Consider the following 25119-nt stretch of genomic DNA (forward strand, 5'->3'; position numbering starts at 1 on the left):
ATGAATAAATAAATAAACAGAAAACGAATGAAGGAATTAGCGAATGAATGAATGAATGAATGAATGAATGAATGAATAAAAATAAACAAAAAAGAATGAACGAATTAGCGAATGAATTAATAAATATATAAATAAACAAAAACGAATGAACGAATGAGCGATTGAATGAATAAACAAAAAAGAATTAACGAATTAGGGAATGAATGAATGAATGAATGAATTAATTAATAAATTATTGAATAAATAAATAAACAAAGAACGAATGAGCGATTGAATGAATAAATAAATAAACAAAAAAGTATAAACGAATGAATGAATGAATGAATGACGACTTAATGAATAAACCAAAGACGAATGAACGAACGAGCGAATGAATGAAAAAATAAATAAATAAACAAAAACGTATAAACGAGTGAATGAATGAATGAATGAATGAATGAATAAATAAATAAACCAAAGACGAATGAACGAACGAGCGAATGAATGAAAAAATAAATAAATAAACAAAAACGTATAAACGAGTGAATGAATGAATGAATGAATAAATAAATAAACCAAAGACGAATGAACGAACGAGCGAATGAATGAAAAAATAAATAAATAAACAAAAACGTATAAACGAGTGAATGAATGAATGAATGAATGAATAAATAAATAAACCAAAGACGAATGAACGAACGAGCGAATGAATGAAAAAATAAATAAATAAACAAAAACGTATAAACGAGTGAGTGAATGAATGAATGAATGAATAAATAAATAAACCAAAGACGAATGAACGAACGAGCGAATGAATGAAAAAATAAATAAATAAACAAAAACGTATAAACGAGTGAATGAATGAATGAATGAATGAATAAATAAATAAACCAAAGATGAATGAACGAACGAGCGAATGAATGAATGACTAAATAAATAAACAAACAAAAAATGTATAAACGAGTGAATGAATGAATAAATAAATAAACAAAAGACGAATGAACGAATTAGCTAATGACTGAATGATTAAATAAATAAATAAATAACCAAAAAACCAATGGACGAATGAGCGAATGAATTAATAAATAAATAAACACAAAAAACGTATAAACGAATGAATGAATAAATGAATAAATGAATAAATAAATAAGTAAATAAATAAATAAATAAATAAATAAATAAATAAATAATGGAGTTTTATGTTATTGTTACCACTATTATTTTGTGGATTTAAATATTTTAGAAACGCAAAAATATATTATTTTAAGGATGCGTTGTAAGTCTTTAATTTACTTTACAGATAAATATGGATTTCAGTGGCTAGTTTTCTTTGATTTAAAGCTCGACTAGTGAGTATATGATAATCGTATCACCTATTTTAAGGAACTATTTCAAAGTTTGTCCATTTATATAAAATCTTTGGTTCTGACATTCTGTGGTTAGAAAGTTCGCTTACACGATCTGAACATTCTAGGTTAGGTATCTCTGAACGTAGTTGTACATTATGCAGCGTTTGGTTAAGAATTATTTACCAAAGTTTGTATCAAATGAACCATATATTATGGCGGTGGAAGGCACGTCTGATAGTCCAGTAAAGACTATGTAGGCACCACCTGTGTAGACATAAAATGAACTTTGAGGCAACGTTGTATCTCCTTCTTGTAGCCTACAGCTGCGATAATCTGCTGTACTTTCAGAGTGCAACAATTCAGCGCGTACAAAAGAATTTCAGTTACTACGCGACTGTATGTTTTAACGCTAGTTCATATTCTTTGGATTTCGTACGAAACAAATGTCTCACAATCTAGGGAAAATCTAATGATGTCTTATTACTATTTAAAATCATCCACACCTCCACACCCTCTTACCTAGCATCTCGTTTTGTTTACCTTTCACTACCTCGAACCCGGAACATGTACCTTCTCTCTATTCCTCTGCACAGAACATCCTTCTACTCATCATCTTTCAGCATATCTATTCCACGCCTCTGGAATTCTCTCCCTGACCACGTCAGAGACTGTCGGACAATATCAAAATTCAAATTTAAATTAAAAAATCACATTCTAGTTCGTGGAATTGTTTGTTGAACACATGTCAGGTTGCGCAACTTCACCTTAACCCATGACATATAGTAAATATTGTAACTATGCTGTTGTAAAATTGAAAATTAATATGTAATGTATTTATTATTATTATTATTATTATTATTATTATTATTATTGCTATTATTATTATTATTATTATTATTATTATTATTATTATTATTATTATTATTATTGTCGGTTATCAATAACATCATTGCTATCTCTGTTTTCTTTCTTTTCGTTGTATTAGCTCGATGAGAGCACTATAATGTACTTTTGACTCTGTTGACCCTCTATAGGCTTTTAATTTAATTTGTATCATTTTCATCAGTGTTTGTATTTCTTTTTTGTATTTATATGTGCTATCTGGTAGGATGGAAGAGAAGACCTTATGGCCTTAATCCTGTCAGATTAAATACATTATTATTATAAAATATATTCAGGAAATAAATGCATATGGATGAAATGTTAACATTTCTAAGGCACTGTTTTGAATAAACTGATATCAAAACACTTGCAACGTTTATTCAATGTCTTCCTGTTTCTCTTACACAGAAAACTTATACATAAACTTTTCCTTCAGAACTCAAAAACTATCCATTCTCTGACGAAATGTTTTATGTGCAGTTATGCATGTCATATCTATAATATGATGCAAAGTCACTTCTCTACCTTTGATAGATTGTCTGATAAAAAATAAATTCATTTTTAAAAATGATCAAATATCAGTATTTTCTTCTATCACAAAAAATACACTTATTAAGGAATGTAATTGAAAGAACAAGCTATTGTAAATATGAATTTCAGCAATAAACTAAAATAGAGAGAACATGAAAAAGTTAACAAGTTTTTGAGTTATGAGGGAAACGCTTCATCACTGCACAGTGAACTGACACCACTTTGAATTTTGAAAAAATATATATACATAATTTTTTTTAAATCGTGAAAATATTTGTATTTTACACATACTAACTTTCATTATAGTATAAGATACAGTAATGTAGGAAGAAAATGTTGACTATTTCCAAAATTTTACTGCTGTAAGCTGTACCTAACCCCTTAAGCAGGTTGAATGCCTAATTTATTTTTTTTAACGTGTGCATCATAGTTATTTGCAAACATAAACCTTTTTTCCACATAGTATGCATCAGTGACAAAAGAAAGGAACTATATACCTCGAAGTTACTTACATCAACTTAGAATATTCGTAAAGTATGTATTATAAGTAACCATATAAAAATTAGGTTTCGTCAAATTACGAATCTATGGCTGCAACATTTTGTTCGTCTGCAATTTAAGTATTAACAGATTTATAACTATTTTTTGCAACTGTATACGTAAAAGTCTCTCTAATTTATTAAAATTCTAATAAAGAGGCAAGTAATATAATTTTTAGCAGAAACTGTTTAGAATTGAAAGTCGGTTTATGTAGAACTTTTTTATACATCCAAAGAGAGTAAATTAATTATGTATTTTCATATTTAATTATTTATAATAATTAAGCTTCAACGTACGTGTTTTACGTCGCAAGCGAATAATGCAGTTCTTGTACAGACCGCGAATACTAAAGGGAAATTTTAAAACAAGATAAATTACATTAAACTTGTTAAACAGATTCAGATCTCGGGCTGTACCAGTGCTGTCAACCGAGATCCTAAAAAGTAACGACAAAAAGTCTGAGAAGAGCTTATGTTTGAAAAGAAACAAATTGTTTTAATATGATAACGAAATGACATTTTAGTGAAACGAGACTGAACATCTGAAATTCGTATTACTGTTAGGGAAAACTTCAGAAAAAATCCTACCAGGTAATCAGCCCATGCGGGAATTGAACTTAGGTCCTAAGCCCTAAATCAGATCAGTTTCTTATCTCTGATTACGTCGGTGGCTCAAAGGAAACCAACAGTATAAAATAAAATAAGCCAAACATATTCTTTATTATACACGAAAATCTGAAAGTATATACAGAGTGTTTCAGAATAATCATTCCTAATTTTCAGATGTGATAGAGGGCACATAATAAAACATTTTCTTGTAATAAAGTAGTGTCCGAAAATTCTTCCTGTCGAGTTATAATGATATGAAATAAATGAGGATTCCAAATAATTTAAACGTGAAAAGTAACTAGGGAATAGCCACTATCTCAAAGATGTTTACATACCGGTAGCTTTGAAAATGTTGTGTGACAGGGAATATGAAACTGAGGATGTTGCTACGTATAAATTCGCCTTGCCTCAGTACTCATTAGCATTGCCGTAAGCTGCTTCATATGCCATATGCATGTCTGCTAATTCAACAATTTTGTAAACTGATGTATTTTTAATTATTGGAAATTTAGAAAAAAAGTCTGACAATCTTTTTTTGTGATATACAACAAAACAAATCACCTTCAACTGTTTCCATGGTAATTAGAACAGCTGAAACAGAATTAAAAACAGTCATGGGCCATAGATAATAGGTTCAACGAAATAGCTGTGATTTGATCGTATCATCTCGATACGGAAGCATTTAAGTACACCACATCATTAAAGAGATTGTTTCATTACGTGCCCTCTCTATCACAACTAAAGATTAGGAGTAATCATTGTGAAACACCCTGTATATGATTAACTTAGATTATTATTTTAAAAAATTCCATAGGAAGAGTTTTTAAACAAAGATTTTCTTGGAAATGTAGTTTACATTAAATGTCCATTTAAGAAAAAAAAATGTAAACTATGGACAGAACTATAAAGAGTGATTCACGAGGATTTACCGTCACTTACGGAGTTTATTTCCGAAGACATTCTGAGCAAAACATGTCATATAAACATTTGTCCTGATCTCAATATTTTCAGAATTACACTAATTTGAAGTTGTTTGTAAAATACCATTATTCTTTAGTTTTAAGGGTAAAAGAATATTACAGATAAAGAATGTTGACTAGTATTCTGAAGCTAAAAATGTGTTGTAAATTCCATAGTTGCTTCGTACAGATTTTTTTTTTCGATTTTTAACTACAAAATTACATTCTTCTTACGCTTTTATAACAATTGTTACAAATCACGCCACTCTTATAAATTGTTTATGACTGTACATTGGGATACATAATTAAATGATAAAGAATCAAGTTCCTAAAGTCGTATGATTTGTAATAATTTTTGTGTGTATTTTTTAATTAAAAATTGACGAACAAAATGTGTACAAAGCAATTATAGTCGCGGCGCTGTTATTCCCGGCGTGACTCCTCCTCTTTGCTTATGTCTTAGGAAGTGAAGGCTCTATAAAGTCTAGGTAGGTAGTATCGTTTGCCATTTTTGTTCTTTCGTTGCCGAGCTACCAGATGAGGAATCTATTTGCCACACCGTTAAACATTATCATGTCCTATGATAATAAATCAAACGCAATGTAATTCAGCAAAAATTTGTGCGGCAAATAATGTCTTCGTGTGCATTCTGCGGACGCAACGAAAGAGCCAAAACGGCGGGCGATTATATTAAGTATTTATCGAGCCTTAGGAAATGCATAATGTCTTCATCAGCGAATCACAAGACGCACACGTTTAAATGTAGCCGACCTGCAACGTGATTGGCTGCCGGAAATTATAGCGATGGGACTATAGCTACACATTTTTAGCTTCAGAACACTAGCCAATTAAAGAGTGATATTTCTGAATAGGTCATTCTCTATTTGTAATATTTTTTTACCCTTAAAACTAAAGAAAATGATATTTTATTAACAACTTCAAATTAATGTAACTCTGAAAATATTGACATTAGGACAAATGTTAATATAACATTTTTTTCTCAGAATGTCTTCGGAAATAAGCTCCGTAAGTGACGGTAAATCCTCGTGAATCACCCTGTATATCTTGTAACATCAAAAGTAAACTATATGTCGTTCTCAAGTCAATAATTATTAGGTTTGGAAATATAAGCAAAAAGCTCAGATATTAAAAAATAAATAATTTAAATGATTTCGGTTCACCTAGTAAAGCACGCAAAGAAAAAAAGAGAATCTATCGTAATTTCCAGAAGATATGAAAAATATTAAATTAGTTTGATTTTTTAAGTATTAATAGAATCCTTACAGGGTTAAAATTTAAATATGAGTGTGTTTTAGAATATAATTCAGATATAACTAGGTACTTATATGTGTTAAGCTGAAATGATACCAGACTGTAGGGTCTAATACATTTATACTGTTATAATAAATACGCGCTGATATTGTTGCACAAATTAAATACTGCACAGAGATCGATTTGTTTAAAGCAGCATTTACTACAAATATGTTTGTGGTCAGACCTAACATGCCACTATTGTGTTAAAATACGCCGCAATGTTGCAGTGCATTAAGTGCATATGGATATGGACTGGATCGGCTGGGAGAGGACGAGGCAAAGCCCCTACCTGATTTGCGAGTCAACCGTCTACCCCCTCGGGGGTGGGAGTGCTTAGCGCCTCGTACAACACCGGGGACTGCGCCCCCTCCTGTCGTTCTGGGGCTCACCTTCATTTTTCTTAACGTAAAATTCTCTGCAAGGGATACATCACACAACACTCAATCATTTCTCTACACACATCCATAATTCCACATGCCACATTATCACAAACATCTCAAATTCATCGTCGATCACTCAAAGTTGCGTTGCAACACAAAAAATCTTAAGTACACAATTGTAGTTCCAGGTAATACACACAAAAAAAATGGAGATATAAAATATGATATTGTTCCTTAAGACGACAGAAGAAGAGGAAGAAAGAAAGACTGTCAAATTCAATCCACGAATCTCCGTAGTACGTTCCTGCACTCTGGAAACGTTGGGTATAGATGGTCCATAGCCTGCTGTCCGCTATAAGAAACGTTACCAGACAAAGCACCTCTCCGATATTTTCTACATTCACCTTCAACGGTGACATGTAATAACCAGACTTCGGATCAGGATGCCCAAACGCATTAAGTTACGAACGCACTGACCACTGTATTGTGTAGATAAAGGCGAATGGGAGATTGAGAGTGCAGTTACTTCTTAACTCAACATGTAAACATTCAGTCACAGTAGGGCACAAAATAAATGCCTAGGATTACATGTTTCAATTTACATTGTACTATACAAGCTTTAACAATATAAAATAATAATTTCTGTGTGAGCGAAGAAAAGATATACAGTACTTACTTACTGGCTTTTAAGGAACCCGGAGGTTCATTTCCGCCCTCTCATAAGCCCGCCATTGGTCCCTATCCTGAGCAAGATTAATCCAGTCTCTATCATCATATCCCACCTCCCTCATATCCATTTTAATATTATCTTCCCATCTACGTCTCGGCCTCCCCAAAGGTCTTTTTCCCTCCAGCTTCCCAACTAACACCCTATATGCATTTCTGGATTCACCCATACGTGCTACATGCCCTGCCCATCTCAAACGTCTGGATTTAATGTTCCTAATTATGTCAGGTGAAGAATACTATGCGTGCAGTTCTGTGTTGTGTAACTTTCTCCATTCTCCTGTAACTTCATCCCTCTTAGCCCCAAATATTTTCCTAAGCACATTATTCTCAAACACTCTTAACCTATGTTCCTCTCTCAAAGTGACAGTCCAAGTTTCACAACCATAAAGAACAACCGGTAATATAACTGTTTTATAAATTCTAACTTTCAGATTTTTTGACAGCAGACTCGATGATAAAAGCTTCTCAACCGAATAATAACACGCATTTCCCATATTTATTGTGTGTTTAATTTCCTCCCGAGTGTCATTTATATTTGTTACTGTTGCTCCAAGGTATTTGAATTTTTCCACCTCTTCAAAAGATAAATTTCCAATTTTTATATTTCCATTTCGTATAATATTCTCGTCACGAGACATAATCATATACTTTGTGTTTTCGGGATTTACTTCCAAACCTATCTCTTTACTTGCTTCAAGTAAAATCCCCGTGTTTTCCCTAATCATTTGTGGATTTTCTCCTAACATATTCACGTCATCCGCATAGACAAGCAGCTGATGTAACCCGTTCAATTCCAAACCCTCTCTGTTATCCTGGACTTTCCTAATGGCATACTCTAGAGCAAAATTAAGAAGTAAAGGTGATAGTGCATCTCCTTGCTTTAGCCCACAGTGAATTGGAAAAGCATCTGACAGAAATTGACTTATACGGACTCTGCTGTACAGTTTTAACAATATAAAATAATAATTTGTGTGTGAGCAGAAAACAAAAAAATATACAGTACTTACATAAAACACATTTCTTGACAATTAAATTCATCGAATTACAAGGTACATTCGCAACGTATCAAAAGAAAACTTTTTTCAAGAAACGATTTGAAATATTGTTGAAAGAGATGTTGGCATGTACCAACAATATACACAAATCTCGATGAAATTCTTTTTCATGTTTTATGTCTGATTTTGTTGCTGAGAGCCAGTTTTGACTATATAATTAAATATTTTCTACGCCCCTTTTGCCATAAACACTGATTTTTGAAAGACTCGAGTTCTGTCTGTCCTTATACTTTTTTAACAATTTGCAAAATTCCGTGTATGTAGATCTGGTTACCGTTAGAAAGTTCCAGAGCAATAATTTCTCTGCTATTTTTCGCGATTCATATTTAAATATTAAAGGTCTGAGTGCTGAAACACTTCGTCCAAACACACTAATAAAATTCCATTAACTGATAATTCTTGACATGACACTGGATGGATACACAGTGGAATTTCTTTATGTGAGGTTGGTAGAACTTCAGCTAATACGACGGACAAACAAGTGGACTAATAGGCAATCCAGTACTCAACCATGGCTTGCTTTAGGCGTCCGGTGTATTACTCGCAATTCAATGTTATATGCTTTTGTATTAGTTCTCAAGTGGCTGTAGTAACATGTAAAGCAAAAAAAAAAAAAAATTAGATCGTACGAGAAAGACACGAAGTATGTTGGGAGTCTAACTCGGGTTTTAAAAATCTCAGCAGCATAGACAGACAATGTTTCGCAAGAGAGATATTTAATCCGAGAAGAGTTCACAGAGCGCTGGATTAAAAGGGGGGAGAACATCATCACATACCCTGTATTGAGTGTCTGAGTAAATCCAGAAGGCTTAATTTTCCTTGAAATGTAGATCAATAGCAAGCAATGGATTTAGGTCACAGCACAAATTGCAAGCAACACTACTACTCAACTATTCTAGTAGTCACAGATGTTACATTTTTACTATTTTCAAACAGTATATACTGAAAATGAAATGACTTCTATCAACTTTTATTATTAGAATCAATTTAGAAGATCAGTGTAATTTTACAGAAAAAAAGCTGTGGTATATTTTTTATTGTTGCAGGAAATAAATAAAAGGTTCCGTTACGGATGTTACAAGATTTGTGAACTCAATTCACACCTTATTAACAAAACGTGTAAAACTCAGATCTCTGCCTCAAGCAAAAATATATTCATTCTCATAGCGTCCATGTGAAATATATGGAAATCTCATGGCATCCAATTAGTTCACAAAAACATAATCGGGAAATATTTTATAGATGTTTCTTCCAGGTCACGAATGTACACTCTAGAGATGAACAACGATCGAGAAAGCAAGATTAACAGCGCCCGCAAAGCCGAAAACCCGCACGACAATGTTGTATGTGTCGCGTCCTTGACGTAAAGACTGCTTGTGAGTGTTCGAGACGTCGAGATTGATCACTCCCGCAGTCCCGAACGTCAAGCGGCCTTGAATCGCCACAGTTGTTTATACATGACTGAACTTTTATCTACTTTGGCAACTGTTATATTATATGTATAAACAATTAAGTAGCTTATTTGAAAATCATCTCTATCTTTCAGTGCATAATAATCCATTCCCCAGTCTTTATTTAATTACTAGGCCCTTATTAAAAGGCTAGGAATTTTCTTTTCATATGTTTGAGATCAAGTGTGCAATCTCGAGTAAAAAGATATTAACGTTATGGTTTATATTTCTTATAAATGCAAATTAAATTGAGAATTTTTTTCTATTTATATAACCATAAGTAATATATAATAGAACCAGAACATTTTGATAACTAAGATACTGTTCTGTTTTGTATTTTGGTGTCATTTAAACATTTATAATGTTATTTATTTCAAGATAGACAGATAGTGGGGTTTAAAAAGGACACGTCAGCTACTATGGCTATTTGAGTCCTTATCTAAAGTTCTTCATAAAACAAAGACACAAATAATACAATAATTAGAGTGCTAAAATAACTAAAAAGCGTTGTCACGATAAAACGAGGCACACAAATATTTATTTCAATGATGTATGTTATTCAAAGTTACGAAATCTTTCCACGCCGACCAAATGCTATTTCGAGAATGATGAGCGAGACTCGAAGCGCACGAGAATGACGAGACGAGACGAGACGAGACTCGAAAGACAAATGCAATGAACTCAGCGAGCGAGAGCGGCAGTTAGTTTTGTTCATCTCTAATAAACACATTTTGTCATGAATGTTACAGAAGAGTTAATGTCCTTCATTTTTCCAGTTTCAAAACAACTGTAATACAGTATTCTAAGCCAAAATATTCACTTGAACTATAAAGCTGAAATTGTTATTAAACCCAAACTACTGAAAATAAATGGCAGAAAGATTATAGCACAGAGTAAAAAGTTTCTTTATTCTGGAGCTCTGGAATTAACAGTTCAGACTCTCAAAATATTTCTTCAACAATAACTCCTTGAAAAACATACATTAACAGCTGATCTCTCTATGAATAAGTGCTGCAAACTTTAGGGGAAAAAACAGTGCCTATTATCTAGCCAAGACCACCTAGATTCAGTGTCCATAAAACTTTTAAAATAATTTATTTTTGAAAATAAAACATTATAATATTTAAATTTAGAATCTTATTTATGTCTTTAAACAAACAAACAAACAAATAATAAAATAAAATAAATAAATAAATGAATAAATAATTAAATAAATAAATAAATAATAAAATAAAATAAATACATAATTAAATAAAATAAATTAATTAAATACATAAATAAAATAAATAAATAAATAAAATAAATGAATTAAATAAATAAATGAATAAATAAATAAAATAAATAGAATAAAATAAATAAATAAATTAAGTAAATAAATAAAATTAATTAATTAAATAAATAGATATATAAAAATAAACAACAAAATAAATAAATTAAATAAATAAATTAATTAAACAAATGAGTAAGTAAATAAATAAAATAAATAAAATACATAAATAATTAAATAAAATAAATAAATAATAAAATAAAATAAATAAATTCATAAATTAAATAGAAAAAATTAAATTAATAAATGAAATCAATAAATAAATAAGTAAATAAATAAAATAAATACATAAATAATTAAATAACATAAATAAATTAAATAAATAAATAAAACAAATAAATTACATAAATTAAATAAATAAAATAAATACATAAAATAAATAAATTAATTAAATAGATTAAATTAATAAATAAAATAAATAAATAAATTAAATAAATTAAATAAATAAATGCTGTTTCTGAAAAAGATTTTTTCATTGAAATTCCCAGTTTGCCCAGAATGGCTATACTCTGATGAGAATAGTTACGAAATTGAAGGGAATATAATAATAATAATAATAATAATAATAATAATAATAATAACAATAATAATAATCATAATAATAATAACGGATTCCGAAGAAGAGAATTTGTCATTCTGAAAGACTACTTGAGGAACGCTCATTTATGAAGTTGACAAACACAGCAAAGAAACGTCACGCAATACATTTCTTTACACAAACATAACTAGATCGATAATAATTACTACTTTCTGCTTTCAGGAACGAGCAATGCGGAGTAAGAAATCAATACGAGTACAGGGATATCCTAAATACGTTACATGTCCCCAGAAACGTCCTATTAAGTATACAGGATGGATGGTAACCTCTGCACCAAAATTTAAGAAGTGATTCTACATGTTAAATATAACAAAACTTATATTACACTTTCCTTAGATGAAGCACTGTTAGGTAGGAAAAAAATAGTCTTTGCCCAGTGTTTGCAGCGCTCTATTGCGGTAACGGCCCGACAGAAATGGTTGATTGGTATACAAGCAGATAGATAAAAATAACCTAATGGTTAATGTCTTGAATCTTTTTTTTTTTTTTTTTTGCAAATTAAACCGATTAGCCATGAATTTAAATTGAATAATAGCGAAAGTCGTTGAAATAAATCTTGCAACGCAGCGACGTCGCGTGTTACCGACTGAGTGCAGCAGAGGGGGAGGGGAAGGTAAGGAGTGCAGACCGCGCTTGCTTAGAGTTATTGCAGCAGCCGTGATGTTGCCAAATGCTTCATAGAAACATAACGATTTCCTCTAAAACGATGAATATTAGAGAAAAAACTGACTTAGACTTTTCAAATCTTTCCTCATGATCTATTACAAGTTTCATTTTGGTGCAGAGGTTACCATCCACTTTGTACATACATACATACACACACATACATACATAATACACACATACATACATAGCTCATACATAAATACATACATACAAAAACAAATTATGGTTTATTTAACGAAGCTCGCAACTGCAGACGTTATATCAGCGTCGCCGGTGTGCCGGAATTTTGTCCCGCAGAAGTTCTTTTACATGCCAGTAAATCTACTGACACGAATTTGTCGCATTTAAACATATTTAAATACCATCGACCTGGACCGGAATCGAACCCGCAACCTCGAGCACAGAAGGCCAGCGCTATACCAACTACGCTACTGAGGCCGACTACATACATACATACATACAAAAACAAATTATGTTTTATTTAACGACGCTCGCAACTGCAGACGTTATATCAGAGTCGCCGGTGTGCCGGAATTTTGTCCCGCAGGAGTTCTTTTACATGCCAGTAAATCTACTGACACGAATTTGTCGCATTTAAACATATTTAAATACCATCAACCTGGGCCGGGATCGAACCCGCAACCTCGAGCACAGAAGGGCAACGCTATACCAACTACGCTACCAAGGCCGACTACATACATACATAAATGGCGCATAAGTACAGTACATCATACATACATACATACATACATACATACATACATACATACAGTCCACACCTGTGGAGTAACGGTCAGCGCGTCTGGCTGCGAAACCAGGTGGCCCGGGTTCGATTCCCGGATGAGGAAAGTTACATAGTTGAGGTTTTCCGGGGTTTTCCCACTACCCAATATGAGCAAATGCTGGGAAACTTTCATTATCACCATCTCATTCAGGCGCTAAATAACTTAAGATGTTGATAAAGCGTCGTAGAATAAAATACGTACATATTTATTGCATTATAAACACATAAAAGTCCGTTTGTTTCTAAAGCGGTTATAGAGACGTTAGTCTAAATGTTCTGTTTTCATCGATATGGAAATATGCAAATGAGTGCAAAAGGCAATGGAGAATGGAATGAGACGCAGTACCTCCACTCTGGCACAATGATGTTGAATTCTGTTGAAGGTAACTCAACAAGAAAACAGCTGCATATGCACACTTAACAGGACATTTCAACATATCACATCACTCTTCTTGAGGACAGTCCGCCAGACTTATCTTATACTTCGTTGCTTGCACTGTCTGTCAGAGGTCTCTCCGATCTCACGAGACGGTGTCTTGTAGAGACATCTACAGTTTTGTTAGAGACGCAAAGACAGACAGCTATGAGCAAAGTTGGAAACTTCGCAGGATGACAAACGCTGGCTTGAAGATTTTCAGCATAGAGTTCTGCACGTATAACGATCCGGTATCGAACTCACGGTTTATTTTCCCCTTCAGAAGAAACAACGCTAGAGATTTTTAACGCTCTTCTATAATTCACCGTTCTCAACCGTAAACTCAGAGGCAGGGAAACCTCTCAAATGAAAAGTTAGGAATACTATTGTGGAAATACTGAAATTGTTGAAAGTTTGTGACTCACTTTTAGGAGAAAAGTTTTACTTTTTTATACAATTAATGTGAAACGAATCTGAATACTTAAGTAAAACTTAGTGGAAAATTTAATATAAATTTAAAGATCTTTATTCGGAAATGAACAGAATGTGAAAGACATGTTGCAGAAATGACTGAACGTTGATTGGAATCAACAAACTGTAGGTACCTGTAATCAAATTTTTCTAGCTAGTCTGTCTTTTATGCAGTAAGTTTGCTTTATTATTTAGTAAACACTCAAACCATTCTCAATATTCAAAATATAACTATGTCATGCTCTTTCTTTACATATTATGGACAGTGAATATATTTTACTTGATTATTTAACAACGCTGTATAAACTACCAGGTTATTTGGCGAGATGAGACCGAGGATTTGTCATGTGATTGTCTGACATTCGTGTTACAGATAAAGTAATCCTCGGAAAAAAGTGACAGGTGTAATTGCGTGAAATGTTATGCTGCTCGTGATACTTGAAATGTGGATATGGAGAAGGATGGTGCGTGTGAAATGTACAGACAGAATAAGAAACGAAGCTGTGTTTGAAAGACTGGGTAAAGAAAGAATGATGCTGAAACTGATCAGGAAGATAAAAAAATAATTAGTTGGGTCACTATCTAAGAAGAAAATGCCTACTGAAGGATGCACTGGAAGGAATGGTGAACGAGAGAAGAGTTCGGAGCAGAAGAAGATATCAGATGATAGACGACATTAAGATATATAGTTCACATGCGTAGACTAAGAGGAAGGCGGAAGAATGGAGAATGCTGGTTTTGCAGTGAAAGGAATACCCTCGGGCAGAAAACTATGAATGAATTAACCTTTCCTCTCTATATACTAGGTATATACAGGATGTCCCATTTATCTTGTGCACCTATTATAACTTTTTTGTTTGAATAGGTATTGGAATTTTTGTTTTTCAGTTATGTTAGAACGAGGAGCTAACATGAGTGTGGAGATTTGGTGCATGTAACTACATTATGGTACAAGATACACGTGACGTCATCAATTTTTCAAATAGCACTACATACTTTAATCATATTACATTGATTACACACATTAAGAAGAGTTCAAAAATGTATCACAATATCACCTTCCCAATCAATAACAACAACAAAATGGAAGATGAATGCCATCAGAATGTGCCGTTTGTTGTGGTGCCCCATTCATCTTGTGCATTAACTTACACAAAACGAAAGACGACCGACGTCCATACACGTCGTGTGTTGTGTGTTTGTTGTCTTAACATGTAAACAAACCACAACAACTGTCGACGTCACAATCCACTACAGTGGCCCGCACGTTCTCCGGACTTGTCGCCACTCGACATCTTCCTTTGGGGAACTGTAAAGGACAGTGTGTACCAGAACATTCTGACAACATCAGACGACATGCAGCAACGCAATCGACAGGATTGTGTGTCCATTCAGCCACCAACGTGCCATGCAGTCATACGGTCTTTCGGGAAACGCCTTTGAATGTGCATTACACCATTTTCAATATCTTCTGTGACTCTCAAAGCATAACATTATCACATTGGAAGTACGTTTTTGTTTCGTTTTGTTGTTATTGATTAGGAAGGTGACATTGTGATACATTTTTGAACTCGTCTTATTTTCTTTTCATTTATTATATTCCATAGATCTTACATGAGCATTGAAGCTTTAAGTTGTGAAACAAGTCAAAATTTTACAATTACAATTTTTACCATTTTTTACAATTTTTACAGTTTTACAATTTTTTAATTTTCTACAATTTTTTTTACAATATTGTGGCGAGCTGTAGTGAGATGATGAGACGCCCGAGGGTTCGCCAAAAGATTACCCGGCATTTGCCTTATGGTTGGGGAAAACCTCGGTAAAAACCCAACCAGGTAATCAGACCAAAGAGGGTGAAATGAAGTGAGGCTGAGGACTCGCCATAGACCATCCGGCTTCATGTGTGTAATCAATGTAACATGATTAAAGTATGTAGTTCTATTTGAAAAATTGATGACGTCACTTGTATCTTGTATCATAATGTAGTTACATGCACCTAATCTCCACACTCATGTTAGCCCCTCGTTACAACATAACGCTCAAAAACAAAAATTCCAATACCTATTCAAATAAAAAAAGTTATAATTGGTGCACAAGATAAATGGGACACCCTGTATATACTGGGTGTTCAGTTCAAACTGTGTCATGGCTCGCTGTATGCCGCCATGTGGCTAGCCGATAAGCCTAAAGAATTCAATCTTCCTACACTTCCGCAGAGGTGTATTACCTATGTGCCAGAGAAGTTGCCTAGCAAGTACGGCGTTCATTCTGAAGAGTACTTACCGATACGTACGGTAACGCCGGTAGTGGCAGGAATGTGAACTGTTTCGAAACATGTACTGAGGTGAGTTTTTTTCTTACTGTCGAGATATGCGGAGAGGGTTAAGACGATTACTTACGTATTTGTTGACATTAACTTCGACGGTCAACATGGACACAGAGCATTTGATTTGTGTTGTGGAATATTGCCGTACGCAACCGATGATAAAAAATACCCTGCGTACGACTTGGCCGCGCAAAACACAGTTCGAAAAAGGTTATGGTAGCACACAGACCGTACAGACCGCCATCTGTTGCTACGACGTTCAAGTTATACCGTACACGTTCTCAAGTTCAGATTGAAGAACGCCTTGATTAATAGGCAACTACTCTGACATAAAAGCTGAAACTCGCTTCAAATCGCTGAATCATCAACAATGACGTCATGACACACTTTGAAATGAACACCCAGTATACAATTGGATCATAAAAATACGAAAGTAATTTTCTACCTGAATTCGGGAAGAGTCCCTCTGGCCATTGAAAATTTCTGAGCAGCAAAGAATGCATTTTCTATGCGGCTTCATAATACGAGTTTACGACTTCTGAATACGAGATGCTGAATTTAAACTATCCACCATTTTTATTCCCGTCGACGCTGACGTCAGTGCTTATTACAATATTAACGGCGTCTGTCTCAAACTTCTGGAAAAGTTTTGATTGATATAACGTTCCCTGCCTATTTCTCGCCTCCCATTCCAGAACGATTTCAGTCACACAACACGGAGAGAGGCGACAGAGAGAAGTGTTTCCCAACGCCACAAACAGATCACAACTGTAAAAGGGGCTATGTCACTTTCCTGAGGATCGGGCAGTAGCTACTATAGAGAGATAGAGGTTCCTGTGCAATGTTTAGTATCCATACACGATGTCTTCAGGGCCACTTAGTAGAGATTGCCAGCTGTTCATTATGCTTTATCTTACTTAAAAAGGAGATTGAATTTTCTCCAAAACTATACGGTGTGACAGGATCTAACCAACAAATTTTAAGAGATAATTGGCCACTTTGTCCAAGTAATGTTTAATTTTGCTTAACGAATTATATGATATTCTTATTGAATTTGGTATTTCCAAGAAACTAGTTCGATTAATTAAAATGTGTCTCAGTGAAACATACAGCAGAGTCCGTATAGGTCAGTTTCTATCTGATGTTTTTCCAATTCACTACGGGCTAAAGCAGGGAGATGCACTATCACCTTTACTTTTTAACTTCGCTCTAGAATATGCCATTCGGAAAGTTCAGGATAACAGAGAGGGTTTGGAATTGAACGGGTTACATCAGCTTCTTGTCTATGCGGATGACGTGAATATGTTAGGAGAAAATACACAAACGATTAGGGAAAACACGGAAATTTTACTTGAAGCAAGTAAAGCGATCGGTTTGGAAGTAAGTCCCGAAAAGACAAAGTATATGATTATGTCTCGTGACCAGAATATTGTACGAAATGGAAATATAAAAATTGGAGATTTATCCTTCGAAGAGGTGGAAAAATTCAAATATCTTGGAGCAACAGTAACAAATATAAATGACACTCGGGAGGAAATTAAACTCAGAATAAATATGGGAAATGCGTATTATTATTCGGTTGAGAAGCTCTTATCATCCAGTCTGCTGTCCAAAAATCTGAAAGTTAGAATTTATAAAACAGTTATATTACCGGTTCTTCTGTATGGTTGTGAAACTTGGACTATCACTCTGAGAGAGGAACATAGGTTAAGGGTGTTTGAGAATAAGGTGCTTAGGAAAATATTTGGGGCTTAGCGGGATGAAGTTACAGGAGAATGGAGAAAGTTACACAACACAGAACTGCACGCAATGTATTCTTCACCTGACATAATTAGAAACATTAAATCCAAACGTTTGAGATGGGCAGGGCATGTAGCACGTATGGGCGAATTCAGAAATGCATATGGAGTGTTAGTTGGGAGACCGGAGGGAAAAAGACCTTTAGGGAGGCCGAGACGTAGATGGGAGGATAATATTAAAATGGATTTGAGGGAGGTGGGGTATGATGATAGAGACTGGATTAATCTTGCACAGGATAGGGACCACTGGCGGGCTTATGTGAGGGCGGCAATGAACCTTCGGGTTCCTTAAAAGCCATTTGTAAGTAAGTAAATTCAGTGTTATATAATAAATTTGCGATGCGAAAGTGGTGATTCTGAGTTAAGTGATGTCGAAGATGAAGATGAAGATGAAGAGGACACCCCTGGAGCGCTTGCCGTTCCATTGATTTAAGCCTTGGTTTTTTTGTGAACCGACGCATGCGAGGTGAGAGAAGGGCCTCGCATGTGTCGGTTCAGAAAAACGAAGGGTTTAAAGTGCAACCAACAAGGTAAGATTTTATTTTCGCATGATCTGCAATACGGGAGACTGTTGTACCTTTAGCATAGTGTACCTTTGAACATTTTTTGTTTTTTAATTTTTGCTGCTACCTAGAGGACTCAAAATGAAGTAGATTGTAGAGAAAGCCGCTAAGTAGCTCTGGTCGTAGTTTCAGTTTGATTTATTACAAAGTGTGAGTTCCGTAGAAAAAGAAGTTTTTTTTTAGTACCAAAAGTAAACATTTCGTTCATTGATGTATGTTTTCTAACACAAAACCAGATTGCATTTGTTAATATCTTTCAAGTACGGTGTGTTCCCTATCATCTGGTTAGTAATAACATATTTTAATTTCCATGATTTATTTGACTCTCTAATTTTCGCAGCCATATTTTTTTAAACGTGCACCCTCTTGTACCTTTGAACACAAAACATCTTGTACCATGGAACATGTTCCAAATTACACGATACTATCGGTTTTTGTTTTTCTTTTATTTTAAGGTCATGTCACGAAGTAAGTCTGGAATTAAAGAGATCCCCAATTGATCCGGATGCCTTGAAGAAAGTTGTTGAAGCAGTTATTGCTTCTCCAGGAAATAAAATCTAAATCAGAGAAGCCTGCTCTGGTTTATGATGGCAAATACATTTTAAATATGATTGTCAGTTTTTACAGCTATATTCCCTCCTATATTCCATGTGTTACAATTTAAAAGAGTGTATGTTCCAAGGTACATGATCCTGTTGTACAGGGACATCACTTTATTTTTACCAACATTTTTAACATTAACCTGGCTATACTCGGAAACACTGTTACCCCCTTCCATTACAGGAGTTTGGAGTTGCTAGTGCAATATGTAAACAAATCATTTTACTAGCTATAGGAGGAGAGAAAAGTAGTGTATCCATTTAGTTACAGGGAAATATAGTATTAAGATTTTTAGTTTGGTCATTACTTTACAGTATTTTATCAAAAAACAGTAGAATAGTAACAATTTTTTTTCACAATTCAAGTCTTCCGGTGGTTATATACATTATGTAATGTCTACTTTATTCAGCATACTACTAACATAATTCATTCCTGAGAATTTTGTGAACACTTCCGTAAGAAACCCCAATTTCTACAGCTATCTTCTTGACCGACTTATTAGATCTCGCTGCATCCTTTCTCTAGCATCTCCTACAGCATCTTCTGTCACCTTTGTTGGCCATCTTACACTTTTCTTCCTTTCTGTACACTAAATTTATCTACCAGATTAATGACATTTCAACGAAAATATTAAAATATCCCGTAATGATATAATCAGGAAATTGTAGAAAAAAAAGAAAAATTGTTCACATTCGGTTATATTGTAATTCCAGTTTCCATCATCGTCCTTCATACCTAAAAACAGTAAAACAAAACTCTTGTTTAAATAATGCTGTTAAGTACCGTACCATATTAATAGGGTACCGTACTTTCGGTAACTCTAATCTTCACTTGTGCTCAGTCCAAACAGATAAATTCAGTTATGCAACACACCATACTTGTGTGAAAATAAACTTCAATAATATAAGCTTTTTCTTCTATAGAAAATGGAACATATTTCTGAAACACACTGTACTTTGTACTGTTTATTTCACTGCTAGCAACAGCGGCCGTAAGTTTGTGTGACTGACGTTAGCAAGGAAGTACATTTAGAAACGCAGGTACAATAAAAATTGAAGTAAAAATAAAATGATGTCCCTGTACCTTTGAACACATTACATATCCCTTCATTTTATTTTTTCCATCCTTAATAGATCTGTAAAACATGAAAATACATACAGCAAGTTGTAAAGGAATCTTCAATAATAATTTCAAGGATTTTTTAATTTTAAAAATTTCATTTCCCAAAATTAAAAAAAAAAATAAAATGTGAAAAGTGTTTAAAGGTACAGTGTTTTGTTAACATGGTCGCACTGTAATTGCTCGTATTCTAACAACTAGCGCCCGGAAGTTGATGCATTTTCATACTTTTTCCTGGAGGGTATAATAATAAGGATCCGGAATTTTCGTCACCGATATTTCGTCACCCCGTAATTTCGTCACATATTACATTTTGCCACTGCAACATTTTGTCAGATTCACTTTTGTCGCCAATTTAATTTCCTCATCACTATTCGCCATCACAATTTTTCCCCCCTTCGTGTCTCTTGCCTTGAAGATAGCTATATAAAATGATACCGGGACATAATATAAAACTTCCTACTTCATTCACGTACTCATTTATTTTATTTATTTATTCATCTATCTATCTATCTATCTATCCATCTATCCATCCATCCATCCATCCATCCATCCATCCATCCATCCATCCATCCATCCATCCATCCATCCATCCATCCATCCATCTATCTATCTATCTATCTATCTATATCTATCTATCTATATCTATCTATCTATCTATCTATCTATCTATCTATCTATCTATCTATACATCTCTATCTATCTATCTATCTATACATCTCTATCTATCTATACATCTCTATCTATCTATCTATACATCTCTATCTATTTATCTATACATCTCTATCTATCTATCTATACATCTCTATCTATCTATCTATCTATCTATACATCTCTATCTATCTATCTATCTATACATCTCTATCTATCTATCTATCTATCTATACATCTCTATCTATCTATCTATCTATACATCTCTATCTATCTATCTATCTATCTATACATCTCTATCTATCTATCTATCTATACATCTCTATCTATCTATCTATCTATACATATCTATCTATCTATCTATCTATACATCTCTATCTATCTATACATCTCTATCTATCTACACATCTCTATCTATCTATCTATCTATCTATCTATCTATCTACCTATCTACACATCTCTATCTACCTATCTACACATCTCTATCTATCTATCTATCTACACATCTCTATCTATCTATCTATCTACACATCTCTATCTATCTATCTATCTATCTACACATCTCTATCTATCTATCTATCTACACATCTCTATCTATCTATCTATACATCTCTATCTATCTATCTATCTATCTATCTATCTATCTATCTATCTATCTATCTATCTATCTATCTATCTATCTATCTATCTATCTATACATCTCTATCTATCTATCTATCTATACATCTCTATCTATCTATCTATACATCTCTATCTATCTATCTATACATCTCTATCTATCTATCTATCTATACATCTCTATCTATCTATCTATCTATCTATACATCTCTATCTATCTATCTATCTATCTATCTATCTATCTATCTATCTATCTATCTATACTTCTCTATCTATCTATCTACACATCTCTATCTATCTATCTACACATCTCTATCTATCTATCTACACATCTCTATCTATCTATCTATCTATCTACACATCTCTATCTATCTATCTACACATCTCTATCTATCTATCTACACATCTCTATCTATCTATCTATCTATCTATACATCTCTATCTATCTATCTATACATCTCTATCTATCTATCTATCTATACATCTCTATCTATCTATCTATCTATCTATCTATCTATCTATCTATCTATCTATCTATCTATCTATCTATCTATCTATCTATCTATCTATCTATCTATATATCTCTATCTACCTATCTATACATCTCTATCTACCTATCTATACATCTCTATCTACCTATCTATCTATCTATCTATCTATCTATCTATCTATCTATCTATCTATCTATCTATCTATCTATCTATCTATCTATCTATCTATCTATCTATCTATCTATCTATCTATCTATCTATCTATCTATCTATCTATCTATCTATCTATCTATCTATCTATCTATCTATCTATCTATCTATCTATCTATCTATCTATCTATCTATCTATACATCTCTATCTATCTATCTATCTATCTATCTATCTATCTATCTATCTATACATCTCTATCTATCTATCTATCTATCTATATATCTATATATCTCTATCTATCTATCTATCTATCTATCTATCTATCTATCTATCTATCTATCTATCTATCTATCTATCTATCTATCTATCTATCTATCTATCTATCTATCTATCTATCTATCTATCTATCTATCTATCTATCTATCTATCTATCTATCTATCTATCTATCTATCTATCTATCTATCTATCTATCTATCTATCTATCTATCTATCTATCTATCTATCTATCTATCTATCTATCTATCTATCTATCTATCTATCTATCTATCTATCTATCTATCTATCTATCTATCTATCTATCTATCTATCTATCTATCTATCTATCTATCTATCTATCTATCTATCTATCTATCTATCTATCTATCTATCTATCTATCTGTCTGTGTCTGTCTGTTTATCTATTTATTTATTTATCTATTTATTAATTCTGTGATGTTCGGATAAAGGGGGATAAGCCATTTTTTTTTTGTGCAGTTGGACTTTTGTTTCCCAGATGAACGCACAAGTTAAATTATACAAGTGGGTGTGCAAAAGTCAAAAGTATACTAGCATTTGATGTTTTATTTGTATAGAAAATAATTTGCGTCAAGGGTTCGATGTTTAATTTCCATTCATCTTCAAACATATTTTTATGACTTATCTCCCTTTACCTAAAAAAAACACAGCACTCACTTACTCACGTATGCACTAATCCAAAAAAAAAAAAATAAATAAATGTTTCTTTGGAAACGGAATGAATGAATGAATGAATGAATGAATGAATGAATGAATGAATGAATGAATGAATGAATGAATGAATGAATGAATGAATAAATAAATAAAATAAATGAGTACGTGAATGAATGGTGTTTTTTGGGTACAGGGAGATAAGTAATAAATATGCTTTTGGAGATAAATGAAAATTAAACTTCGCATCATTATTGCAAATTATTTTCTACACAAATAAAACATATCAAACGCTAGTATTCTTTTGATTTTTGCAGACCCACTTGTATAATTTAACTTATGTGTTCATCTGGGGAACAAAATTCCATCTGCACAAAAAAATGACATCCCCCTTTACCAGAACATCACAGAATGAATGAATGAATGAACGAACGAATGAATAATAAATAAATATTGCCTTAAAATCTCCAGCAATGTCCTTAATATTTGCGCCGTTTTCAAGGCGATATTTACTTTGTCAGAAATACTCAGACGTGAACGTGTTTGTGACATGATGCCTTACCGTTATGCGGGGGCTTGGATTCTCGTCACAACAACAGACCACGTTGTACTGTTTCTGCTTTCTTTAGACTCGAACGCATTTTATTAAATCGGCAGAGCAATATACACGTTTATTGGTATATTTCGCACTTCTCAAGGGTATATTTGCATGCATATTTAGTAGTTTTATTAGGACATAAACTTCCGGGCCCTACTAACAACAAGTATTACGGCTTATAACTCCTAACGGAACCCTGCCAAATACGAATTCCTACTTTCATATTGCTTCTTTCGAACTCTCGCTTGTATACATTTAGGTCGTAGTTATGGAAACACCCTGTATCCCAACATACAATAGCCAGAGAATAAATTCAAACAACTCGTTTGAATGTAGATTTGCCCTGTGCCGTATCTACCTCTAGACGACCATACAGATCTCACTTCAGGCACAGATAGCAGTTTCGAGGTAAGCGGGTTCACCAGCAATCCAAGAACTCCGTAACGAGCAATAATCCAGAGCTTCGCTGCAACAAGGGAATATCGCCCCGAGTTCAGGCAAATCAAATTTCCTTTCTCTTACGGAGGCAGAAAATCCTGTTTGGTACTCAATACAAACTACGTTAATAAAATTATCTACAGCTCCATCATTAAAACCATCTACTGTAAGTATCTTACAGGCTAAAACTCTTTTCCATGATGTTATCAATATTCCCAGTTCACATATTGTAAGGGTCATTCCATGAAGTGAAGGACAAAGGCATTGAATTTTAGAATCATCGTTTTGTCTGGGACTTCCATATTTCCTTCAAGTGCATTAAGTGAACTTATTAATATACTCATATTTTCTTCTGGAATTGCATTATTCTTGTATTTTCCCTCGAGTTAGTGAGTGACATGTCGAGTTAGTGTCAGAGTTTGAACACATCTAGTATATACAGTCACGAAGCTTAATACTTACTAAATATGCAAACGTAAACAGCTGAAATATGCAGCCATAGATAGTTGCTCACCACCAGGATCGCTACTATCGCCTCATCACAGACTCTTTCCCTAGCAGACCATAACATGTATTGTACTTCTGATATCGTGTTCTTTTGAAAAAATTAACACCTTCCTTTCACTATTGAAATATGAAATACATAAGGTTTATATATTATTTTCATGAAATACATATTATATTCTATAAACTCACCTTCCTGAATCTTTCGGAAGGATAACTCTAACCTATTTTTCTTACAATTTATAGTACTACAAACGTCTCCTTGTCCCATAAT

The 25119-nt window shown here is 33.3% G+C and overlaps 1 protein-coding gene across 3 annotated transcripts in view; it reads right to left on the reverse strand.

Annotated features, from left to right (window-relative positions):
- Positions 1-25119, reverse strand: part of LOC138713759 (uncharacterized) — a 567666-nt gene that overhangs the window by 36427 nt on the left and 506120 nt on the right. Inside the window, exon 5 of one of the 3 annotated variants that reach the window (XM_069846151.1) lies at positions 6452-6577. The exons of the other annotated variants lie outside the window; for them this stretch is intronic. Coding sequence (XP_069702252.1) covers positions 6452-6557 — 106 coding nt within the window. The 5' untranslated portion in view covers positions 6558-6577. The remainder of the gene's footprint in view (positions 1-6451; positions 6578-25119) is intronic. 3 annotated transcript variants of the gene reach the window in all.

The sequence above is a fragment of the Periplaneta americana genome, chromosome 14, assembly GCF_040183065.1.
Source record: "Periplaneta americana isolate PAMFEO1 chromosome 14, P.americana_PAMFEO1_priV1, whole genome shotgun sequence".
NCBI lineage: Eukaryota > Metazoa > Arthropoda > Insecta > Blattodea > Blattidae > Periplaneta > Periplaneta americana.